The 23810-nt window shown below is 42.7% G+C and overlaps 2 protein-coding genes across 3 annotated transcripts; both read left to right on the forward strand.

Annotated features, from left to right (window-relative positions):
- The first annotated feature begins 154 nt into the window (after positions 1–154).
- LOC110511775 (uncharacterized) lies at positions 155–12350 on the forward strand. 2 transcript variants are annotated; one of them, XM_036945116.2, is made up of 19 exons: positions 155–349; positions 452–510; positions 703–766; positions 874–1031; positions 1204–1268; positions 1381–1474; positions 1761–2033; positions 2339–2632; positions 2992–3243; positions 3815–4135; positions 6704–6789; positions 6962–7181; positions 7502–7663; positions 7940–8130; positions 8328–8479; positions 8670–8927; positions 9322–9475; positions 10079–10211; positions 12211–12350. In XM_036945116.2, coding segments are annotated over exons 1-19 (3063 nt in total). In that variant the 5' UTR covers positions 155–347; the 3' UTR covers positions 12336–12350. The 2 variants fall into 2 exon arrangements, with proteins under 2 accessions (XP_036801011.2, XP_036801010.2); XM_036945115.2 differs by having other exon boundaries at positions 305–510.
- A 521-nt stretch (positions 12351–12871) lies between these two features.
- On the forward strand, positions 12872–23795 carry LOC110500968 (KRR1 small subunit processome component homolog). The gene is made up of 10 exons (XM_036945122.2): positions 12872–13262; positions 13561–13736; positions 16420–16554; positions 16712–16837; positions 17788–17871; positions 18994–19050; positions 20019–20189; positions 21682–21759; positions 22056–22152; positions 22806–23795. The coding sequence occupies exons 1-10, from the start codon at positions 13187–13189 to the stop codon at positions 22946–22948; spliced, it is 1143 nt and encodes a 380-aa protein (XP_036801017.1). The 5' UTR covers positions 12872–13186; the 3' UTR covers positions 22949–23795.
- The last annotated feature ends 15 nt before the right edge of the window (positions 23796–23810 follow it).

Genomic DNA, 23810 nt, shown 5'->3' on the forward strand with positions numbered 1-23810 from the left:
GGCAGGTGGTCTTTCGTTTACCTAACGAGATAATAGGTTCCCATGATGTGAAGCTCAGCTCATTCTTGGGTGGTCACAATATTGCTCTGTGTGACGTTTCCCCTAGATACAGATATAGGATCAGATTCCCCTCCCCCCAATCCATATCTGTAACATTAGTTAAACATCATAATATATGATATTGTGCAAATAATTTGTGATCAAACCTGCACCAAGACAGTGGGCCCTATCAGATTGACCTGCACCTGTTGGTCATTATTAGTCGATGACGTCAGGTCAGTCGTTTGTTTTCGTCAACTCAATCACGCTTACCCATACCTGAGCGCAAAATAACAGCCGCAAGAAACATGTAGGCTAAACATATACTTAATTTCGTTCTTGTTTTATTCATTTAATGGTGAATTAAGACGGCCATGATTATTGATAAAGAACACCGACTTTGCTTTTGCAGGACCTGTTTCGCGTTTCCATTTATATTGTTCATTCTTGTACCTCACACGATATCTCTCGGTAAGTAGCCTGTGCGTGCTAAGTGCGTTATTGTCGTGTTTGTAATTGATACTGAGTGGCTATGCTGTTTCCACATCAATTATGAGTTACACACAAACATATATTTAGTTTAATTTCTTCCCGGGACGCGGGGTTTGGTTGATTTTCATGAGTTAATTGTGACATGTAACGTTAGCTTCTTACAATCTGCAGGAAGCTGCAGTAGTTTTACTTTCTCCATATGTTGGAAAATCAGCAACAACTCCTTGTTTGGGAGGTAAACAAGTCCAGTATTTCATAAACACATAATCATGCCAAACTTCTGAACCATGCACTTGGCACTAACTTACACCTATGTGTCTTGTTCACTTTGATTCTCTACAGTTGGCCAGAAGGACATTTATGGTTGAACACCACCAAATTGAAATCCATTTGGAGAGAGGACACATTTTCATCTTTGACAGTTGCCACTACTGTGGAACACAAATTGACACTTCATTATGGTGTCACGGTTTGGAAGTGGATATTCTCCATCTTCCCAGGTAAGTATAGGTCTTCCACCCTTCCACTCATTGACTTTATTTAAGTACAAACACTGTCCTGTATCCATTGATCTAAACAAATTACGCAATATTTTAGTTCTGTGATTCTGAGATTACCATTGGTGTTCATTAGATCAGGCTACAGTATAATATTTTTTTTATTCACTTGAAGGTTCACATTCCATTGAGTTCAGAAGTATACATAAACCTGACCAACAGCCCATCAATAGCACTCTGGTGGGTAGACCTGTAATATAAGTGATGACATTCTCCTCTTATCTGGTGTCACCATAATGTCCCTTTTGAATGAAAGATTAATGTTTGTCCATTCTCATGTTATCGCTCTTAGGAAGCCCTGGAGTTGTTCTCCACCAATGAGGTGTTTGCGTGTGAAAACAGCACTCTGTACCTCTATCAGGACCCAAACTTCATCCTCATGCTCGGTAACGTTGTTACGTCTTTGTCTTTGTTTGAGAGAGTGAGGGGGACCGAGAGAGCCACAAAGGGAGAGGGATAAATAAATGGAGGGAGGGAGATGGAAGGAGAGAGATGAAGGAAGGTAGTTAGATGGAAACATGGATCGACAGACATGAGACTCAAAAGGGAGTGAGAGCAAAAGTGAAATCAAGATGGAGACAGAATTCAGGTGATGATCTGGGAATATGCCCACTAGACCACTGGTGTGCAGGTCATAAATGTAGTCATCACTCCCATCATCTCCTCTCCTAGGTCACACCGTGCGCTACCCTTTGAAGCTGGAGTCCAGGAGTACCTCCATGTTACTGGTGTCCTGGAAAGAGAAGATGCAGCCCCCGGCTGCCCCTGTCCCCGTCCACTCTGTGTCCCTATACCACTCTGAGATGAAGGCCTACGCTGCCCTTAGTGTGGACAGTACCCACTCCAACCACTACCGCTTCACAGCCCTGGAATCCTGCAGTTCCTATGCTGCCTGTGTGGGGGTGGCAGGCAGCCACTCGCTTACCTGTCTCTCCACTATCACAGGTACAGTTGGGGTGTATTCATTAGTGCATACTGTAGCAAAATTAATACACTAGTTCCTAGTGAATACACTCTTGGTAGCTCTAGTCGTTGTCACCCTGTGTAATCGCACCGATCTTTCTTAGAGGTTCAAACTGTTATTTACAGGCCTTTTTGATGATATAAAATAATAAAGTATAGATTTTTGAGGAATATAACTTATGTCCTGTCCCATGAGCTCGCTACTGATGAGTAGCACTGTGTTGTATTGATATTTATGGAGTAATTACTTTGTTACATATTGCTGCATAATTGCTATTCATATCCAGACCCAGAAGTCCCCAGACATTTCCAGGTGACGACGTGGAACAGCAGCAGTGTCACAGTGTCCTGGGACTGTCCTGACAACCGCAAGTTCTCCTTCTTCCTTGTCACGGTCCTCTACCTCAATGGCACCAACCATGTATTGGAGGAGAGGTCATTCAGGCACACACTGGACACCTTTGTGTTCTCTCAATCTGACCTGCCGCCCTGTAGCAGGGTGAAGTTTGGCCTGCAGACGGTGTGCCAGGCAGGCACGGAGGCTCGCCACAGCAGAATGGTCCTCATCAAAGGGAATACTGGTAAGATCCACCTAGTTGATGCTATGCTAGGCTGAGTGTCAATAGCCTTAAGTTTCATCCCCTCGTCTCCTTCCCTTTTATATGCGCAAATCTGAGGGTAGGACCGGTGTTCTGAGGAGGGTAGGACCGGTGTTCTGAGGAGGGTAGGACGGGTGTTTTCACCTATTCTAACAGAGTTCTCTGATCACTGCAAATGAGGGGAAGGAGAAAAGAGGAAATTGCTTCTATTGACATGCAGCCAAAGTAAACCCATAACATCTGTTCATCCAAGGCACTGGTTTCACACAGTCTTGAATTGCCTTTCTCCTACTTTGCTTACGGTGAACACTTTTGGAAATGACTATCGGCCTTCTCTTTAGTCCACTCAGAAATTGAGAACCTGTGGCAGACCTCCTCGGGGCCGGACAACTACACCCTGAGCTGGGTGGTGAGGAACACTTCTTCTATCTCCATGTTCAGGATCTACCACCAGGGGGTGCTCCACTACACCACCCTGCTCACCAGCCACACGGTGGCCAGCCTTCTGCCGTGCAGCCAGTACTTGGCTAGAGTAGAGGCGCTGTGTGGAGACAGCGTGGTCATGAGCTCCAAGACCGTACTCGCTCGCACAGGTAAACTGGAGCCAAACTGGGCTCATGTTGAGCGGTTGCGTGATTGATGTTTGGGCAGCTCATGTCTATTTTTGACTAGGTTAGAGATTCATTTAGGGGGGATTGAATGGATAAAATGAATAACGATAACCTAATCATTTAATCAGCTTGATTGGTGATTAAATAAAGTGCGATCACATGCTTTTATGTACATGCTTTTGTTCCAATCCAACACCTGATTCAACTATTCGTGATTGATTGATTAGTTCAGTAGACAGTATGTATGGCAGCAGTACTGGGCTGGAACACAAACCTGCCCACCCTGTAGAGACTATAGGGCCAGTATTGAAGACCACTACAGTATTGCAGACCTGTATCTGCTATGTTGGGTGGGTATTTGCTTTCTCCTCTCTCTTTTCAGGGGTGATGTTTCCCCTAGGTACAGATCTAGGATCACATTCCCTTCCCCCAATCCTATTTGTATTTTTTTTGTGTGTGTGAATTTTTCTCCCCAATTTCGTGGTATCCAATTGTTTTTTAGTAGCTACTATCTTGGGTCAACTGCACCCTACTCCGTTCTTCTCTCTCCTAGGACCCAGAGGTGTTTCAGAACTGCGCTACCGTCCTGAGGACTCTACAGCGCTGTGGATTGGTGGGACCGGACAGGGCCTGGCCTTTCAGTACCAGCTGTCTTATGACAATGGCTCGACCATCCAGCAAGGCCGGCTGATGGAGCCTTTGCTCCCCCTCCTGGGGCTCATTGAGGGTGCGCGCTATGCCCTGGACGTGTGGGAAGAGTGTGACGGCGAGTGGAGCGCTGACCCGGCCCTGGTGTGTTTCGATGGAGTCAACGTTTCCGTCAACGCCCTCGTGCTGCCGGTGGCGTCCACCCTGAGGCCGAATGAAGACAAAGGTTGGTGTCATCTGGGCTGTGTTCAGTAGGGCACAATGTTGTGGAATTATCATATATACAGTACCAGTCAAAGGTTTGGACACACCTACTCATTCAAGGGTTTTTTTTTATTTTTACTATTTTCTACGTTGTAGAATAATAGTAAAGACATCAAAACTATGAAATAACACGCATGGAATCATGTAGTAACCAAAAAGTGTTAAACAAAATATATTTTAGATTCTTCAATGTAGCCACCCTTTGCCTTAATGACAGCTTTGCGCACTCTTCGCATTCTCTCAACCAACTTCATGAGGTAGTCACATTGGAATACTTTTCCAACAGTCTTCATACATATGCTGAGCACTTGTTGGCTGCTTTTCCTTCACTCTGCGGTCCAACTCATCCCAAACCACCTAATTTGGGTTATGGTCAGTGATTGTGGACCCAGGTCATCTGATGCAGCACTCCACCACTCTCCTTCTTGGTCAAATAGCCCTTATGTAGGTGTTTTGGGTCATTGCCCTGTTGAAAAACAAATGATAGTCCCACTAAGCGCAAACCAGATGGGAAGGTGTATCACGGCAGAATGCTGTGGTAGCCATGCTGGTTAAGTGTGCCTTGAATTCTAAATAAATAGTGTCACCAGCAAAGCATCATCACACCACCTACATGCTTCACCTAGTCTGCCTCTCACAAAGACACGGCGGTTGGAACCAAAAATCTCGAATTTGGACTCGTCAGAACCAAGGACAGATTTGCACCAGTTTAATGTCCATTGCTCTTGTTTCTTGGCCCAAGCAAGTCTCTTCTTATTTATGGTGTCCTTTAGTAGTGGTTTCTTTGTAGCAATTCAACCATGAAGGCCTGATTCACGCAATCTCCTCTGAACAGTTGATGTCTGTTACTTGAACTCTGAAGCATTTATTTGGGATGCAATTTCTGAGGCTGGTAACTATAATGAACTTATCCTCTGCAGCAGAGAACTCTAGGTATTCCTCTCCTGTGGCGGTCCTCGTGAGAGCTAGTTTCATCATAGCACTTGAAGGTTTTTGCGACTGCACTTGAAGAAACTTTCAAAGTTCTTGACATTTTCTGAAATGATTGACCTTCATGTCTTAAAGTAATGATATACTGTCATTTCTCTTTGCTTATTTGAGCTGTTCTTGCCATAATATGGACTTGGTCTTTTACCAAATAGGGCTGTCTATACCAACCCTACATTGTCACAACACAAATGATTGGCTCAAACGCATTAAGAAATTCCACTTAAGGCACACCTGTTAATTGATATGCATTCCAGGTGACAACCTCATGAAGCTGGTTAAGAGAATGCCAATAGTGTGTAATGCTGTCATCAAGGCAAAGGGTGGCTACTTTGAAGAATCTAAAATATATTTTGACATGTTTAACACTTGTTTGGTTACTACATGATTCCAGATGTGCTATTTCATAGTGTTGATGTCGTCACTATTATTCTACAATGTAGAAAATAGTAAAAATAAAGAAAAACCCTTGAATGAGTAGGTGTGTCCAAACCTTTGACTGGTATTGTATAGGCATGTGCAAATGTGCCTCTGATGCGTAGAGTAAGGAAGCACGTAATCTCTATTCACGTCATTTCGATCCCGTGTTCCATGACGTTTGTCTACTGAACCTACGCCAGATGTTTATATTGTTGGGTGGGTTTAGGAGAGGAAGAAATTGATGTTTATATTGTTGGGTGGGTTTAGGAGGGGAATAAATTGATGTTTATATTGTTGGGTGGGTTTAGGAGGGGAATAAATTGATGTTTATATTGTTGGGTGGGTTTAGGAGGGGAATGAATTGATGTTTATATTGTTGGGTGGGTTTAGGAGAGGAAGAAATGGATGTTTATATTGGGTGGGTTTAGGAGAGGAATAAATGGATGTTTATATTGGGTGGGTTTAGGAGAGGAATAAATGGATGTTTATATTGTTGGGTGTGTTTAGGAGAGGAATAAATGGATGTTTATATTGTTGGGTGGGTTTAGTAGAGGAATAAATGGATGTTTATATTGTTGGGTGGGTTTAGTAGAGGAAGAAATGGATGTTTATATTGTTGGGTGGGTTTAGTAGAGGAAGAAATGGATGTTTATATTGTTTAGTAGAGGAAGAAATGGATGTTTATATTGGGTGGGTTTAGGAGAGGAATAAATGGATGTTTATATTGTTGGGTGGGTTTAGTAGAGGAATAAATGGATGTTTATATTGTTGGGTGGGTTTAGTAGAGGAAGAAATGGATGTTTATATTGGGTGGGTTTAGGAGAGGAAGAAATGGATGTTTATATTGTTGGGTGGGTTTAGGAGAGGAAGAAATGGATGTTTATATTGGGTGGGTTTAGGAGAGGAATAAATGGATGTTCCAGGAACAGATTTGTTATTCTACATGCACTTGATATGATCAGTTAAAGCGTTTTCTTTAAACGAGTGCTTTGTTAATTGTCTTCTCGTGCATTTTTATGCTATTACTTATGAAATTAAACTGCTTTGGCTTATACTCAGACTTTCCATGTACACAATGTTTATGGCTTTGTTTTGCTGTAGGGTTGATGTTTTGTTTTCTCAGTTCTAGCCTTTATTGTGCCTTGGTTAATGGTGTTGGACCCAAAGACTGAGCCCTGGGCTGAGCTGAAGCGCATCTACGAAAAACTAGTGAGTGTCTTTGGGCACCAAATGGAATAAAACTGACAAACCGAGAGGGACTACTTGGACTTGACAAGAAACGTTAACTTAAACATATTACAAAAAATAAAAACATTCTGTCATGTGGTCTTATGAACACAACCCTGGCCTCCCTCTCACTGACATTTATTCATGCCCATAGCTGGAGGAGCTTTTGAAAGAGTACCCAATTAAGACCAGGGTGGAGTTGGTTGCATTCAAGGAGCTGGAAGGCGAATCCAAAACTAAGATTACCTTTCAAGGCTTTGACGCTTCCATAACCGACGTAGACTTACCGCTACCACCTGGCGAGCAGCTGGACCATATCCAGTCCCTCCAGCCGCCCAATATCACAGTCAAGGACGGGATCATCTACTGGGATGGTAAGAGAACCACCAACAGCATCGCATGGAGTATTGTCAGATTTCTTTTAACATTTCATGTCTTTTAAACTTGTATGACGCGTTCAAACTATAATTCTTGCCTACCTAGGCCCAAATGTGGGGTTTGTATGTTGCTTGGCACACTATCACTGAAATAATGGAACTCTGTGCATTACACAGAATGCTGCTGCTGTTTTTTTATGCTCCATTGTAAAGTCAGCTTCCCCTCTCCCAATTCTAACCTTAACCATTAGTGGGGGAAATTAGAAACTGACCCAAAAGCAGCGCCTAGGGGTAACTTTACCCTCCCTTTTGGACAGACCCAGATGAGTGTGCGACGCCTGACCTGAACAGGTGTGATGCCAACTCTTTGTGCGTCAACACTCTGAACTCCTATACCTGTGTGTGTCAACATGGCTTCTATGACGTCGGGCCCGCCTTCGTTCCCCCTCCTACCCCTGCCTCACATCCTGTCTGTTATGGTCAGTTAGCTTCTTGTTATCGTGCAATATGTCTGTTGGTGTACCTTTTTTTTTGTATTCAATACTTCACCACCCCTGTTTACTGATGGGTCATGTTCAATAGGGCACACAACGGATAACGTTTTGTTTTAAACGTGTTGCAATGGAAAACAAGCATTTTTATTGGAGAAGTTCAGGCAGTCCCTCCTTGTTTCAGTCTGGTTTCTTCCGTTCTGTGCCTAATGAATAAGACGCTGATTCCTTTTGAGGGTAAAGAAAGTTAATTAATTCCAACAGAAAAAGGGATGTTCACCCAGTGCCTGACGAGATCGATGGCCGGAGGTATCGCCAAAGCCTTCCTGATTGGCTACTTTGGTGGCGACGTGACGGTTGTCTTGAATGAAGGCCGTTGTACCATGGAGGAGAGCGAGACGCTCTACCACTTCCACGTGTTGCGTAAACCCTCGCAGTGTGGAACGATACGGCTGGTGAGTGACCATGCATTCAGATATGCAAAGGGATTATAATGGAATCTATATAACCGGTCACACTGGGTACCTGCCAAGCACTACTGTAATGTAATTATGCCATTGTGCACAGCACTGCGGATTAAATGGGATTGTATGTTTGTGCATGCGTATGCTTGTGCGAATGTGTGTGTGTTTACATGCTTGTGTGTGTCCAGGTGAACAGAACACACATCGAGTTCCGGAATACTCTGACAGTGACCTTGAGCAGAGAGAGGACCATCACACGAAGAGATCTCAAGGTTATCTGGAAGTGCATCTACCCCCGGAACTATGTCCGCAACACCCAGATAAACGTAGATCTGGAGTGGTAAGAAAAGATAGATCGGAGTAATTCTGGGGCCAGGAGATGTTTCTGATTAGGTGACCTACAAGGAAAAACTGGTCCTGTAGCCTGGCAAGGCTTGCAAATGGAGGGAATATTACCGGTACCTTTTGAAATGTACAAGTAATCTTTTGATTCATACAATGGATCAGAATCCCCTCTCTACCCCCTCCAGGATCACCTCCCACTCTGTGGTGGAGTACAACTCCTCCCATCAGCTGGGGCTGGCCATGACCATGTACAGCGACAACTCCTTCTCCTACGGCTACAGAGACTCCATCGCCCTCCACCTCAGCGACGTACTCTTCTTCGAGGTGGCCCTCCTGACAAACAACACGTTCGCCTCGGAGGTCCTGCTAGAAGTGATTTCCTGCTGGGCCACAGAGAGCCCGGATCCACAAGACGAAACCAAGGGCTTCTTTCTCCTAGATGGGTGGGTTACTGTACTGGGTCATATTCATTTGTGCACACAAAAAACAAGAATTTGTTATTGGAGAAGTTCAGGTAGCCTCGCCTGTTTTAGTCAATTTTCTTCTGTTTGATTTCTAGTGATTATGACCCTGGTGTGAAATATGGTATTCTAAACTCTGGGCTGCGTTCAATCGAGCAATATAAAATGTCATGTAGAGGCATTATGTGATGGGGGGATAGGTTATTAGAGTATAGGGTTCTTTTGTTGAGGTATAAAATATTATTTGTTTTTGGACAACATGGTACCTCCATGTTTTCAAACATTATCTTCTGTTTCAAACCTACTGGGCATGACCCTGGATTTTCAAGACTTAAAAAAAACAGTTTGGCATCATTCCCTATTCTCTTGTCCTCAGCTGCCCTGTTGACAGCACCTTTCATTGGCTGTCTGTGAACGGTGTGTCACAGAGGAGCAGATTCTCCATTCACATGTTCACTATGCCCAAGGAGTTACCCATCTACATGCACTGCCTGGCCCGGATATGCAGTCACGATGAGGACTGTACTACGGTAAATTTCTAACAAGTTCAAGTCTATTTGCCATTATAAATATATTGAAAATCTTAGTAGATAGTTGTTCAGTTTAAAAATGGTAAGAATGATTAGGACATATGTATTAGACCTTACAAATACACATAGAAATGTGTTACAGAGCAGTCATTTTAATTGAAAGTAAGTTTAAGAAGCGGTAGATCTTTCTATATGAGCTATTTCTATGCTTTCTATTTCTAAGTTTAGTTTTTGTACACCAGCTTCCAACGGCTGAAAATATTTCACAGCGGTTTAGATGGTATAATGATTCTTACACTATACTTACTTGTTTAGTCACAAACTGAAATTAGGCAAACTATTAAATATTTCACAGCGGTTTAGATGGTATAATGATTCTTACACTAGACTTACTTGTTTAGTCACAAACTGAAATTAGGCAAACTATTAGAATTTTAGCAACCAGGAAATGGTTGAGATTTCTGCATAGTGCATCTTTTTAAAGCTGATATTCACCTTTGCTCAACAAACATCTGTATTGATCGGACAAACAGTTATGCACATTTATTAGTAATGACTAATGTCATTATTTTTTTATACCTATTTTCCTATGATTCTCTGTAGAACTGTACCACCCACAGACTTTCAAAGAGATCAACAGCTAGATGGGATCCATACATCAATGTAGCTGTGGTCGTGTCTGCAGGACCACTGATGGTCACCCCCGAGGCGGCACCAGGGACCAAACTCTCCAACTGTGAGTTGGTGTGATGTGAAACGTTTTGAGCGTTGCCGATATCGTTTTAATCTATACATTTATTTCTGAAACTTCTGTAACATTCTTGAACAGGCCTGTGGTACCTGGGGATGCTCCAAATGATGTCTTGGATACTAATTCAGTTTGTAACAGTGATATGTGAATGCTTCCATGCAGCCGTTACACCTTAACCCGTGTAAAGCACCAGCAGCAATTTTTCAACAAACTGTTACATGGCGATACTTCCATAATTGGAACTTACCCGTGTCTTCTCAACTGCCGTCGTGGAGCGCTGGAACTTAGAAAATGCTGTTTTATAAAATGAAATACATTAATGTCAATGAGGTGATCTTAACAATGTGTACTCCACCATATTGTCTGTTTCCGATCTTCCGGATCGATCGAGACACTTAGGTGTCCACGCCAAAGTGTTTCATGTCATGACCGCAACTCAGAAATCCAGCGTCAATTCTTTTTTTTTTTTTTTTCACATTTTATTTAACCAGGTAGGCCAGTTGAGAACAAGTTCTAATTTACAACTGCGACCTGGCCAAGATAAAGCAAAGCAGTGCGACACAAACAACAGTGTTTATTCCATGTGTAAAACATGGAGACATGTCTCCAACTTCAGCAATATTTGCAGTTCGTTCCAGTCATTGGCAGCAGAGAACTAGAAGGAAATGTGGCCAAAGGAGGTGTTGGCTTTGGGGATGACCAGTGAGATATACCTGCTGGAGCGCGTGCTACGCGTGAGTGTTATGGTGACCAGTGCGCTGAGAAGGCGGAGCTTTACCTAGCAAAGACTTATAGATGACCTGGAGCCAGTGGGTCTAGCGACGGCCAGTGGTGGGTGGTATATGGAGCTTTGATGAAACAGATGGCACTGTGATAGACTGCATCCAGTTTGCTGAGTAGAGTGTTGGAGGCCATTTTGTAAATGACATCCCTTTGACACCCGCCTGTCCCAATCAATGAGAAATGACTAAGATGGTTGGGTCGTTCCAGGAAATGTGTCCCTTTTGGGTGTTGTAACTTTTTTCTCACCTGATTTTAACATTCTGTCATAACAAACACATGTTCAACATAATACTTATTTCCCCCCCATCAAGGTTAAATAATAGGCACTGACTATAGTAATTGTAAGTGCCAATTAAAGTAACAGGGTTGACGATTTCATCTTAAATCAGCCCTAAATCCTCTTGTGACGGGGGATGGAAGTTTGTTGTATGCAACAGGGAGGGACAATTGAATGCAAGCTTTACAAAAATAATTTAACTGTTAAAACATTTCTAGCCTGTATATGGCACACGGGGTTATTAACATGTTATGCTCAACCTGCTCAGTTTTCCACCAGAAAGAGTAGAACCAGCTTTTACATTATGATTTGACTAAGATGTGTCTTTTGAAAAAATTATTTAAAATGGATTAGGTTCATCATATTAAAACGTGAGTTCAGTTCACGTAACAGGTTTGACCTTAAAATGAGGGACAAGTTTTTTTCTTAATGTATCTCTAATCGTATGAAATAAATAACTCTTCAGAAATGACTTTGTCAAAGCAGCAAAAATATCTAGGGCTTTACAATGATGGTGAAAACATGGAGAAATGTTGGTCCTAAGTCGGGTAAAAGTATTATTAGAAATCAGATTGAATTACATTTTCCATGTGGTCAATATTAATGGGAACTTCGTCTTTTAAAATCAAATATTGGTGGACAATTTCTACTTAAAATATCAGATGCTAAAGGTATCCTGTTCTCATACTTCATGAAGCAAAAATTTTATTTGATTACGGAGCATTTACTAAATTCCAATGTTTCACCTGCAACTAGAGATGGGAGTTGAGAAGACCCGACCCGTGGAAAATGTATCAACATTTTAAAGGTTATTAAAAAAAAATTCTGCCTTAGGCTAGCTTAAGGCGTGACGGCTGTATGGAAGCATACACATCACCCTTACAGAGTACAGCTATAATTCAATATGTGTCTGTTTCCTTGCAGGGGATGAGGCTTTGACAATGATCTACGTCGTGGGAGGAACCATGGGTGTCTTGATGTTGACGATGCTTGGTGTGAGCGCAACAAAGGCTATAATGAATTATTATGAGAGAGCAAGGCCTCAATAAAAACATGGAACCACATCTCTTTTTCCTTCTGTCCTGAGTATTATCAGGGATTCATTCAATATGTTTTGTACCGATGTCTTCACTAAGTAAATATTGCCAAAATGAACAATTAACATATTAAATGGAGAACCACTACTTTCAAGGTCTCAGGGCAAGTGACGTCACGATTGAAACGCTATTTAGCGCGCACCACCGCTGACTAGCTAGCCGTTTCACATCCGTTACACAAAACTGTATTTAATAATGGAGCATTTTCTATAGGTATTTCAATGCAACTAGCTATAGGAGTTCTGAAGACACCACTGACTTCCGAAATGAGAATGAAGAAAGTATCGCCAGGTTGGTCCAAAATCTGCTGATTATGGCTAAACAGCAGCTAATTAGCTAACCTAGCGAAGTTACCACCTGAACATGAAATACACTGTCATAAATTGTTATTTATATAATATAGTGATAGGGGTGTTATTATAAATTGTTTTTAATTTAACTAAGCAAGTCAGTTAAGAACAAGTTATTTATAACGACGGCCTAGGAACAGTGGGTTAACTGCCTTGTACAGGGGCAGAACGACAGATGTTTACCTTGTCAGCTCGGGGATTCGATCTTTCGGTTACTGGCCCAACGCTCTAGGCTACCTGCCGCTCCAATAATGTAGTGATAGGAACGACAAATCAATATAGCAAATATTGTAAGGATCGAAAAGGTTGTTGCACAATTTTGCAAAGACTCTTACACATTGGGATATAGTTTCAAGAACGCTCTTAGCACGTAATGCAACGCAGCAATTTTTGAACGCAACCCTCATCTTAGTTCCAAACGCAGTTCCGGTCTGTATTTCCGGCATAACAAAAATGGCGTCCTCCACTAACGAAGGAAGCGTGAATGAAACGCGGTCGGGGAAGAAGTCGAAAAAGAATACAAACCAAGGTATTACAACGGTATTGTCTAGTATCAGAAACAAATGTATTATTTCTTAATAGTCCACGTTTCTGGATACATGTATCTGAGCAGAAGACTGATTTCCCTTGATTTGTGTAGCTCGCGCCCGGCCTCATGCTTATTTATTGTGCTAGTATGAGCACTGCTTGAAGACTGCTACCAATTTGTTCTCAGTGAAAGAACGTTTGTTCTGTGGGAAAACGTGCATGCAATTTACCTACCTAGTTATGAAGCTAACTATAACGTTAGGTGTGTTATATCCTAGCTTCTAATCTTGTATTTTCAGTGGATGAATCTCAACTCTTCGCTGTTCCCGATGGATGGAAGGAGCCAGCATTCACAAAAGATGACAACCCCAAAGGTCTACTGGAGGAGAGCAGTTTCGCCACTCTCTTTCCGAAGTATAGAGAGGCATACCTGAAAGAATGCTGGCCACTGGTGCAAAAAGCATTAGGCGATTCAGTAAGTTAAGCCAATTGAAAGGGAAATATGCAGTTGAAATAATAACAAAGCGTCCATTCTGATACGGGTTTGGTTAAAAGCTGAGGGAAGTTGCTGGAGAAATGTAGCCACTCAAATTCATATTCAGAGCTATGAATGCAAGGATTTAACCATCCATGAGATCAAAGTTATAGCTTTAACAATGTCTCGATGCTATAGTGTCTCCGTTGTTTATTGGGATATAAAATGTATTTTGGACTCTGATGGGCAGTTGAACTAAACCCACGGGGCAGTTATAGGGTCTATTCCAGAGTCAATGGCAATATATAATTAAAACGTTTAAAAAATGATGTAGGAATAGTAGAAAATTAGCAGAATGTCGGCCAAAATCCATCTCGCTCCATCATCTCACACTGCCGGGCAGTGGGCTTCCTCTGATCACCATCCTAGGTGGCAACACATACATTATAAGTGATTTCAATGAGTCTCCATTCTGATTGTTTTATACTGTTCAATTCAACTTCAACCAAAACAAATTTCAGCACTTATTATTTCTGCATTTCCTGCACTCAATTGCAGTGGTGGAAAAAGTACCCAATTGTCATACTTGAGTAAAAGTATAGATGCGTTAATAGAAAGTGACTCGAGTGAAAGTGTCACCCAGTAAAATATTACTTGAGTAAAAGTCTAAAAGTATTTGGTTTTAAATATACTTAAGTATCAAAAGGAAATGTAATTGATATAATGAACATAATTATCAAAACCAGATGGCACCATTTTCTTGTTTAAAAAAAATGTATGGATAGCCAGGGGCTCCAACACTCAGACATAATTTACAAACAAAGCATTTGTGTTTAGTGAGTCCTCAAGATCCGAGGCAGTGGATGACCAGGGATGTTCTCTTGAAAAGTGTGTGAATTGGACCATTTTTCTGTCCTGCTAAGCATTCAAAATGTAACGACTACTTTTAGGTGTCAGGGATAATGTATGGAGTAAAAAGTACAGTATTTTGTTTAGGAATGTATTAAAGTAAATGTTGTCAAATTAAAAATAGTAAAGGACAGATACCAAAAAACTACTCAAGTAGTACTTGAAAGTATGTTTTACTTAAGTAGTACTTGAAAGTATGTTTTACTTAAGTACTTTACACCACTGCTCAATTGATAATTTCCACACTGCCACATAGGGCTGCACGATATGGGCAAATAATCTAAGATGTATTTTTAACCAAATGTTGCAATTGCGATGTGACTTGCGAATTAGAGCAAAACTGTTGGAATCATGGAAATATAATGACTATTCTAATTCTATAGTTAGATTATAATAGTGGGCACTTTGAATACAGTGTTTGAGATGACAACTAATTAAAATGCCCGGGAGGAGTTATTGTGATCGGGTAGGAACTAAAGTGTTTCCTAGGGGACCCCAAAGCTTTGGCTACATTTCATGTGTTCTCTTAGCTACTTGATGTAGCTAACATTCTTGCTTTGCATATTCCTCTTTGATTTAGAAGATACTGTTGCACAAACAACATGCTGATTTAGGTCTACACCATCACTGGTATTATCAGGCTGTGTTAGGTAGCTACGTTTGCTCATACTCTTTATTAGCTAGCTATTAGCATTAGTGGCTAACAATTACTGTCTCAAGATTTAGGGCAACTTGCTAAGAAAAGACAGACTAGCTGTTTGCTGATGTAAGAAACACAAAATAATAGTGTGATTATAGAACACTAGTGGATTATTATTAAGAAGCAAAGTGAAAAGCATTGTTGTCATCAACATTGATACATTGACCATGCAGACTGAAGGTAAGTGTCTCATGGTTGAGGAACATCAAATGCGCTCCTTGAGTGACAAGGACTGTGTGGAAAATGGCACGGAGAGAAAGTGGAGCGAGATGACTCAAGTAGCGAAGTGAATTATAAAAATTGACATTACACATGGTGTATCACATTTAACAAACCAAACATTCAGTATAGAAGGTAAAGTAAAACCCCAAACCGGTCCCTGCATCAATACCAGTATATCATGAAATATGGTATACCGCCCAGCCCTTGTAGCAACGCCAACTGGATGCTTCACATTTACACATCCGGTGAAATATCTGGCTCATTAATCTGTCTGTGGTGTCACTGTCTGGACCAGCGCCTATGTTATTGTTTTTGTTTTGTGGATGAAACAGAGGAGAGGTGTGTCGAGCGGTGGTAAGAAATGGCAGTACGTATTCTGCTGTTCTATAGCGTGTGCAACACAGGAGGTTGGTGGCACCTTCATTGGGGAGAATGGGCTTGTGGTAATGGCTGGATTGGAGTAGTATCAAACACATGGTTTCCATGTGTGATGCCATTCCATTCACTCTGTTCCAGCCATTATGAACTGTCCTCCCATCAGCAGCCTCCCCTGGACTGTGCAATGATGTCTCAGGGGGACATTTTTGTTTGCAGTAAGATCACAATGTGTTGTAAGATCACAATGTGTTGTAAGATCACAATGTGACGAGGTAGTTTCACCATTAAGGGTTCCAGCTTTAAGAGTAATGTTACATGTTGACAAGAGTTGATCCATTCTTATCAGCCCGTGTATAGGTGTCTGTGAACATGCAGATATGTAGCCATGTGAGGATGAATGATCCTCTCCTAGATTTAGGCACACAGCCTTTAAATTGTCCAAAACATTGATGATCTTTTCTTCCTCATCAACAGCACATCAAGGCCACCCTGGATTTGATCGAGGGCAGCATCACTGTTTGCACCACCAAAAAGACCTTTGACCCATATGCCGTTGTGAGGGCACGGGACCTCATCAAGCTGTTGGCCAGAAGTGTGCCTTTTGAGCAGGTAGGCATGCTCTCTTGTTCATCAATTCATAGTTGAACTTCCAACAATGATCCTGATAATGTGGAAGAATAGTCAAAACTCTATACTTACCCCAAAGAAAGAAACCAGTACAAGCATCTTCATTTGGTTGATGTTTTCTTCTGTCTTCCACCTTTAGGCCGTGCGTATTTTGGAGGATGACATGGCGTGTGACATCATCAAAATTGGCACGCTGGTCAGAACCAGAGAACGGTTTGTGAAGAGGAGGCAGAGACTCATCGGACCCAAAGGATCTACACTCAAGGTGCGTCTTGTTCAACCCTGCAGCCAGGGAGAGCGTTCAAGGGGATACATAGTAGTTTTGTGTTTAGATGTTAGCATCACTAGGTGGCAGCATAGGGTTATTAACACCTCCCAACGTTTCAGAATCAGTCAGCTCATCAAATCAAAGTTTATTTGTCATATACACAGGGTATATACATTTACTTGCAAGCTCTCCTCTCAACAGTGCTACAACAAAAATATTGAATTCAAATAAGTAGAAGAAAAAATGAGGACAGTTTATAGCTGGAGAGAATGTGCAAAATAAATATAAAAGTAAAAGCACCTATTCAAAGTAAGTATATTTACTCTTGTAGGGGATATGGAGAGGGAAATTATTCTGTGCAGTAAGAAGCACTGTGCAGTAAGAAGTTTAAAGTTTTATTGGTCTTCTGTACAGGATACACATGGTAAACAGCACAGGATACACATGGTAAACAGCACAGGATACACATGGTAAACAGCACAGGATACACATGGTAAACAGCACAGGATACACATGGTAAACAGCACAGGATACACATGGTATACAGCATCCAATGAAATGCTTACTTGCAGGTTCCTTCACGACAGTGCAACAACAACAACAACAATAATAAAAGATCAGAATACAAACAATGTAAATGGCTCAGTAGAATAGAATAAACAATTTAGCATAAGTATAATACAGGAAGGCCCAATTTATAGTCAAATATTTACACATGTATCAGAGAAAGGGGGGATTGGAGGGCAAGTGTTTCAATTGTGCAGTAGTAAAAAAGTCTGGTATCAGCAAGTATGTCTGTGCTAAGGTGCGGAGAGGCAGTGCAGGTGTTCAGTAGTAGCGGTACTGTCGGCGGTCGTAGCGGTACTCTCGGCGGATGGAGATTGCTCTCCGTGGAACACATTCAACCTCCCTCTTACAGGCATTTATCTAACCTGTTTCCCCCTCAGGCATTGGAGCTGCTCACCAATTGCTACGTCATGGTGCAGGGGAACACTGTGTCAGCCCTGGGACCCTTCAACGGCCTCAAAGAGGTAAGCGCTGATTTCCTCAATCAGGACCATGTTCAGTAGGGTACACCATAGCAAAACATTTTGTAAGGCAAATATGCGTTTTTAGGTAGTACCTCTCCATTTCATTACGTTTCTAAATGCTTTTTCCCTACTGAGCACTATGCTGCTCTCTCTCTTAACCACACACTGGAACCACTGAAATAAGCCTGTTGAATTCATCAGGTGCCCATTTCTGCTATGGCAACAAATAATTTATTGAATTGGCTTAGGCCCACCTCTCCATAGGGAGATTAGGCCGTACAAATGTTTCAATTGATGGTAATAAATCCCTTTCAGATGCATACTATCACTATAGCCTCGGAAGCTAAGCAGGGTTGTTCCTGGTCGGTCCCTGGATGGGAGACCAGATTCTGCTGGAAGTGGTGTTGGAAGGCCAGTAGGAGGCACTCGTTTCTCTGGTTTACATTTTTTTTATCCCAATGCCCCAGGGCAGTGATTGGGGACATTGCCCTGTGTAGGGTGCAGTCTTTTGGATTGGGACATAAAACGGGTGTCCTGACTCTCTGTGGACACTAAAGATCCCATGGCAGTTATCATAAGAGTAAGGGTGAACCCCGGTGTCCTGGCTAAATTCCCAATCTGGCACTCATACTATCATGGCCACCTAATCATCCCCAGCCTCCAATTGACTAATGTCTCTCCCCTGTTACTATTCCGCTGGTTGTTGCTGTATATGAGAATGTGGCCCAGCGTCGTCCGGGTTAGGGGAGGGTTTCCTTTTCCTGTCGCGCTCTAGCGACTCCTTGTGGCGGGCCAGGCGCTGCAAGCTGACCCCGGTCGCCAGCTGTACTGTGTTTCTTCTGACACATTGGTGCGGCAGGCTTCTGGGTTAAACGAGCAGTGTGTCAAGAAGCAGTGTGGCTTGGCAAGGTCGTGTTTCGTAGGATGCATGGCTCTTGACCTTCGCCTCTCCCGAGTCCATAGGGGAGTTGCAGCGATGGGACAAGACTAACTACCAATTTAATATCACGAAATTGGGGGGGGGGGGAGTATATTAAACTTCCCTGGAGTGAGCAATAATTGTTTTTTGTGCTTTGAGTGACTCAATTATTATCTGCTAAAATATTATTTTTTCGTATGTAGGTACGGAAGGTGGTGTTGGATACCATGAAGAACATCCACCCCATCTACAACATCAAGGTAATTGATACCTTTCTCCTCCACATCCAATGAGGAGGAGAAAGGTGGTCTATGTGGTACTTTGTCATGGTTCGTGGTAAACTTAAAGCAACCGACACTGTTCTATGTAAGAGGATGTGGGGTTTTTGTTGACGCCACAGAGGAAGTCCAAAACAAACTGGAGTCCTTTAGAATAGATGACTTGAACTTACCATGATCCCAAAAGGGGAAGTTTGAAGTTCCTTGACAGCTGAGAACAACATGCTCCAGACCGACTTATTCTATCTGTCATAACTTATTTTCAAGTTTTTTATCGTGTTTGGACAGTTTACAAATTCCTTTATTCCGATTGGCTCTCGTACACGAGGTTGTCAACAAGAACCAAAATCTTTTTTTATATGGTCAGGGAGGAAGCCATACTTAAGCTATTTTAGGCGTTTCTAAGCAGTCAAAGAAATGAAAAATGTGAGGTGTTGCTTCTTTAATGCTGTGGCTCAAGGGATTTAAAGGAGCAATCCTTTAAATCCCATGAGGGATGGGCCTTTGAGAAATGTAACCACTCAAATTCATAGACGGCTATGGATGCAAGGACTGATCCAAGATGTCAAAATTATAGTTTAAAGATTTTTGTTGAAGCTACACCGTGTTTGTTTACAATGATGTTGTTTACAAACAATCTTATATTTTGGGTTCTGCCGAATTATACTCTTCACGAATCAATGGGTGTGTATGACAAGAAGAAAAAGAACAAGGGATATATATATATTTATATTTATTTAAAAGTACAAAAATGGATGTAGCAATTGCAGATTGCCCCTTTTTAATGAAGGAACTGGCTTGAACTACTGCATCATTTCTGGAGCTTTGCCATGTAGTTACCAGCATGTCGTCTGACTTCAACCGCCCTCCGTTTCAATAATCCAAGTTAATTCTTCCAACACGTTTCTCCCTCTTTCCTCTTGCGACCGTTCGATTGGGGTCGGCCGCAGACGCTCATGATCAAGCGCGAGCTGTCCAAGGACCCCGAGCTGCGGCTGCAGAGCTGGGAGCGATTCCTACCCAACTTCCGACACAAGAACCTGACCAAGCGCAAGGAGCCTAAGAAAAAGACAACAAAGAAGGAGTACACGCCTTTCCCCCCGCAGCAGCCTGAGAGCCAGGTTAGTGGGTCAGAACCGCCTCCCCCCCGCAGCAGCCTGAGAGCCAGGTTAGTGGGTCAGAACTGCCTCCCCCCGCAGCAGCTTGAGAGCCAGGTTAGTGGGTCAGAACCGCCTCCCCCCGCAGCAGCCTGAGAGCCAGGTTAGTGGGTCAGAACCGCCTCCCCCCGCAGCAGCCTGAGAGCCAGGTTAGTGGGTCAGAACCGCCTCCCCCCGCAGCAGCCTGAGAGCCAGGTTAGTGGGTCAGAACCGCCTCCCCCCGCAGCAGCCTGAGAGCCAGGTTAGTGGGTCAGAACCGCCTCCCCCCTCAGCAGCCTGAGAGCCAGGTTAGTGGGTCAGAACCGCCTCCCCCCTCAGCAGCCTGAGAGCCAGGTTAGTGGGTCAGAACCGCCTCCCCCCTCAGCAGCCTGAGAGCCAGGTTAGTGGGTCAGAACCGCCTCCCCCCTGCAGCAGCCTGAGAGACAGGTTAGTGGGTCAGAACCGCCTCCCCCCTGCAGCAGCCTGAGACAGGTTAGTGGGTCAGAACCGCCTCCCCCCGCAGCAGCCTGAGAGCCAGGTTAGTGGGTCAGAACCGCCTCCCCCCTCAGCAGCCTGAGAGCCAGGTTAGTGGGTCAGAACCGCCTCCCCCCTCAGCAGCCTGAGAGCCAGGTTAGTGGGTCAGAACCGCCTCCCCCCGCAGCAGCCTGAGAGCCAGGTTAGTGGGTCAGAACCGCCTCCCCCCGCAGCAGCCTGAGAGCCAGGTTAGTGGGTCAGAACCGCCTCCCCCCGCAGCAGCCTGAGAGCCAGGTTAGTGGGTCAGAACCGCCACACAGGCATGATATATTTATTTGTATCGGTTCCTGTGTCATACATGTCAGCCCAGTAGACTAATCTTCATGTAGATGGCACGTCAAACGTAGCATACAAAGTGCAAGCACAGTACAATAAAAAATATATATTTTTAAAGTTCAGTTTCAAGATAACACAGGACATTGACAAGTCCTCTTCCACATACTGTAACAGGGGTGTGTAATAACTTTGACTCCAGGCCCACATTGGGATTTCAAAATTCAGCGGAGGGCACAGATTTTTTTTAAACTGATTTGTAAGTCAAAAGCAATTTGCGAGCTGGAAAAAGGGCACTTAAAAAAAAAGAGTCCATTATTTCTGCGTAATTTCTATTTAGTTTTAGAAGTTCAAGAGTGGCCTGGAAATTATTACTCCAAGCCTGGAAATTATTACTCCAAGCCTGGAAATTATTACTCCAGACTACTCTTGAGCGTCTTATGAATATATTTTAAACTGCCCCTTTTCCGGCCCGCAAATTGCTTAGAAGTTCCCAATCTTTTTTAATCATCCTTGTACTATAACATACAACAGCCATAGAGCCTAACATCAACAGATGACTTGGTCTATAACTACTTGATATAACCCATCCATCACTAAACATATCACTAAGCTTGTTCATGCCCATGTTCCTGGATTCACTGTTTTGTTGTGTTTCCTGGTTGTCTAGATTGACAAGGAACTGGCAACGGGAGAGTTCTTTCTTCGAGAGAGTGTTAAGAAGAGGAAGAAGATGGAAGAGATAAAGGTAACCATGGATATCACTTGGCTGTTATCACGTAACTGTTACTTGACACAGCTTTGTCCTTAGGTGTCGCAACCATCACGGGACTTGATAGCTATGCACCAGTTACTGTTTGTATAGCATTGCATGAGAAACTAATGACCTTCAAAAGACACAACCATCACGGGACTTGATAGCTATGCACCAGTTACTGTTTGTATAGCATTGCATGAGAAACGAATGACCTTCAAAAGACACACAACAGGATTTACTGTGCCAAATCCATTTGTCCTATGCCTGATTGTGTCTGTGTTTCCAAGGTGAAACAAGCCGAGGTGTTGTCTAAGAGGCAAGAGGAGCGAAACAGGGCCTTTATTCCTCCTAAGGAGAAACCTGTTATGAAGAAGACCAACAAAGGTACAGTGAATCATTTGAATAATTATGTTCTTAACTACCTTCTCTCCACCTGACCTTTGCACCCACTTCCTTCAAGCCATGCCAGACTGCTTCATGTCCCACACCAGTTAGGCAACCAGGCCCTTTCCTCCCACTCACAGATCTTTTGAAACTCTCTTCCCCACATTCTTGGGGCTTTTTAAAGCCGGCCTTAAGACTCATCTTTATCAGCTGGCCTACCCTTCCTCCTAGACTTTGGTTGTTGCTTTCATGATATGGATAATGTGGACGCTACCGTGATTACGGATAGCCCTGAATGAATCGTGAATAGTAATGAGTGATGACGGATAACCCTGAATGAATCGTGAATAGTAATGAGTGATGACGGATAACCCTGAATGAATCGTGAATAGTAATGAGTGATGACGGATAACCCTGAATGAATCGTGAATAGTAATGAGTGCGAAAGTTAGGCACACAAATATTATACTCCATATGAATATAGAGGTGTTCAGAAACATTCTATTATAATAAAATGATTTGATGCACTTTGAAATGATTCTTCTAGATATCATTAACTGACTGGCTAAATGAAGCATTGCCTGACCACATACTCCCACACAGCCACACCTAGCTGTTTAATGTTATTTTTCTTTTACCATGTTTTTTCCTAGCTCCCTCAGAAGCCAAAATCAACATTGAGGCCATCAAGGCTAAGGTAAGGAAAGCCAAGACCAAGAAGCTAGGAGCCCCCTCTGTTAACCCTGTCCCACAGACCAAACCCGCCTATGACAAGAAGAAAAAGAACAAGGGCTAACCTTGGAAAAGCTCGGACAATGGACAATATTCACTATTGCTGCATTCAAATGAGGTATGCAGATCACTGGCGTGAAGGACGCCAGGTTTGTCAGGACATGGGTTTGTCTAAAGATGTATTTGGGATATTAATAGAATATCCCCAATTCCTCACAGAGATGAATCTTCCTCATAGTTTTGAGGAAATTAATATGGAATGCCTCTGTCCTCAGAGGAGACAGTATACAGTAAAGGTGTCTCCCTATATGTGACACCCAATGCCTCAGTGTTACCTAGTTAGCCTGTGACCGAGGCCCGTTCTTCAATATTGTTTAGCAACTGTTTGTAAGACGTGCACAGAATGTGGTTCACCACATCCCGACGCCACAGATTCCTCCTCTTGTCCTAATCCTCAGAACAACTTGTACTGCTTTCCACCAACACCTGTCCATGTTAATATTTACAGTAAGCACTCTACTTTATGAAGACTGCAAGTATAATGCATTGGAAGGCTAGTAATGTTTCACAACGATGCTGACTTAGTCTGTTAATATACTCATTAAAAAAAACATGCATACTATTAAAAGCTTTTAAAGCTTTTTTTTATAGTCCTTATTATAAATGATTAACAAGGGATTAAGCTATATACCTGCAGGCTTTGAGAAAAGGCACTGAAAGTTTTAGTTCATGATTAAATGAACATTGTTGTCGTGTGCTGCTACAGACGTCAAGTGTTGCAGAAATGGGCCTAGAGGACTGCTGAACAGTGACATAGCATTGTGATGTTTAGGAGAACTGTGTGTTGGGCTGCATTCTTTGTAATTTGGTGTTGCTACTTCTAAAGACTCAATAAAACAAGTATATGATAATCTCTTATTCTGTAT

The sequence above is a fragment of the Oncorhynchus mykiss genome, chromosome 21, assembly GCF_057628025.1.
Source record: "Oncorhynchus mykiss isolate SJ-2025 chromosome 21, ASM5762802v1, whole genome shotgun sequence".
Classification (NCBI taxonomy): Eukaryota; Metazoa; Chordata; class Actinopteri; order Salmoniformes; family Salmonidae; genus Oncorhynchus; species Oncorhynchus mykiss.

Bases quoted from the DNA above. Each gene is read 5' to 3' on its own strand.
- LOC110511775 (XM_036945115.2), top strand. From the start codon at position 414: ATGATTATTGATAAAGAACACCGACTTTGCTTTTGCAGGACCTGTTTC. The intron at 3,244-3,814 runs GTAAACTGGAGC...TCTCTCTCCTAG, and splicing joins GACCGTACTCGCTCGCACAG to GACCCAGAGGTGTTTCAGAA. The intron at 7,182-7,501 runs GTAAGAGAACCA...CCTTTTGGACAG, and splicing joins CGGGATCATCTACTGGGATG to ACCCAGATGAGTGTGCGACG.
- LOC110500968 (XM_036945122.2), top strand. From the start codon at position 13,187: ATGGCGTCCTCCACTAACGAAGGAAGCGTGAATGAAACGCGGTCGGGG. The intron at 13,263-13,560 runs GTATTACAACGG...TTGTATTTTCAG, and splicing joins GAAAAAGAATACAAACCAAG to TGGATGAATCTCAACTCTTC. The intron at 13,737-16,419 runs GTAAGTTAAGCC...CCTCATCAACAG, and splicing joins AAAAAGCATTAGGCGATTCA to CACATCAAGGCCACCCTGGA.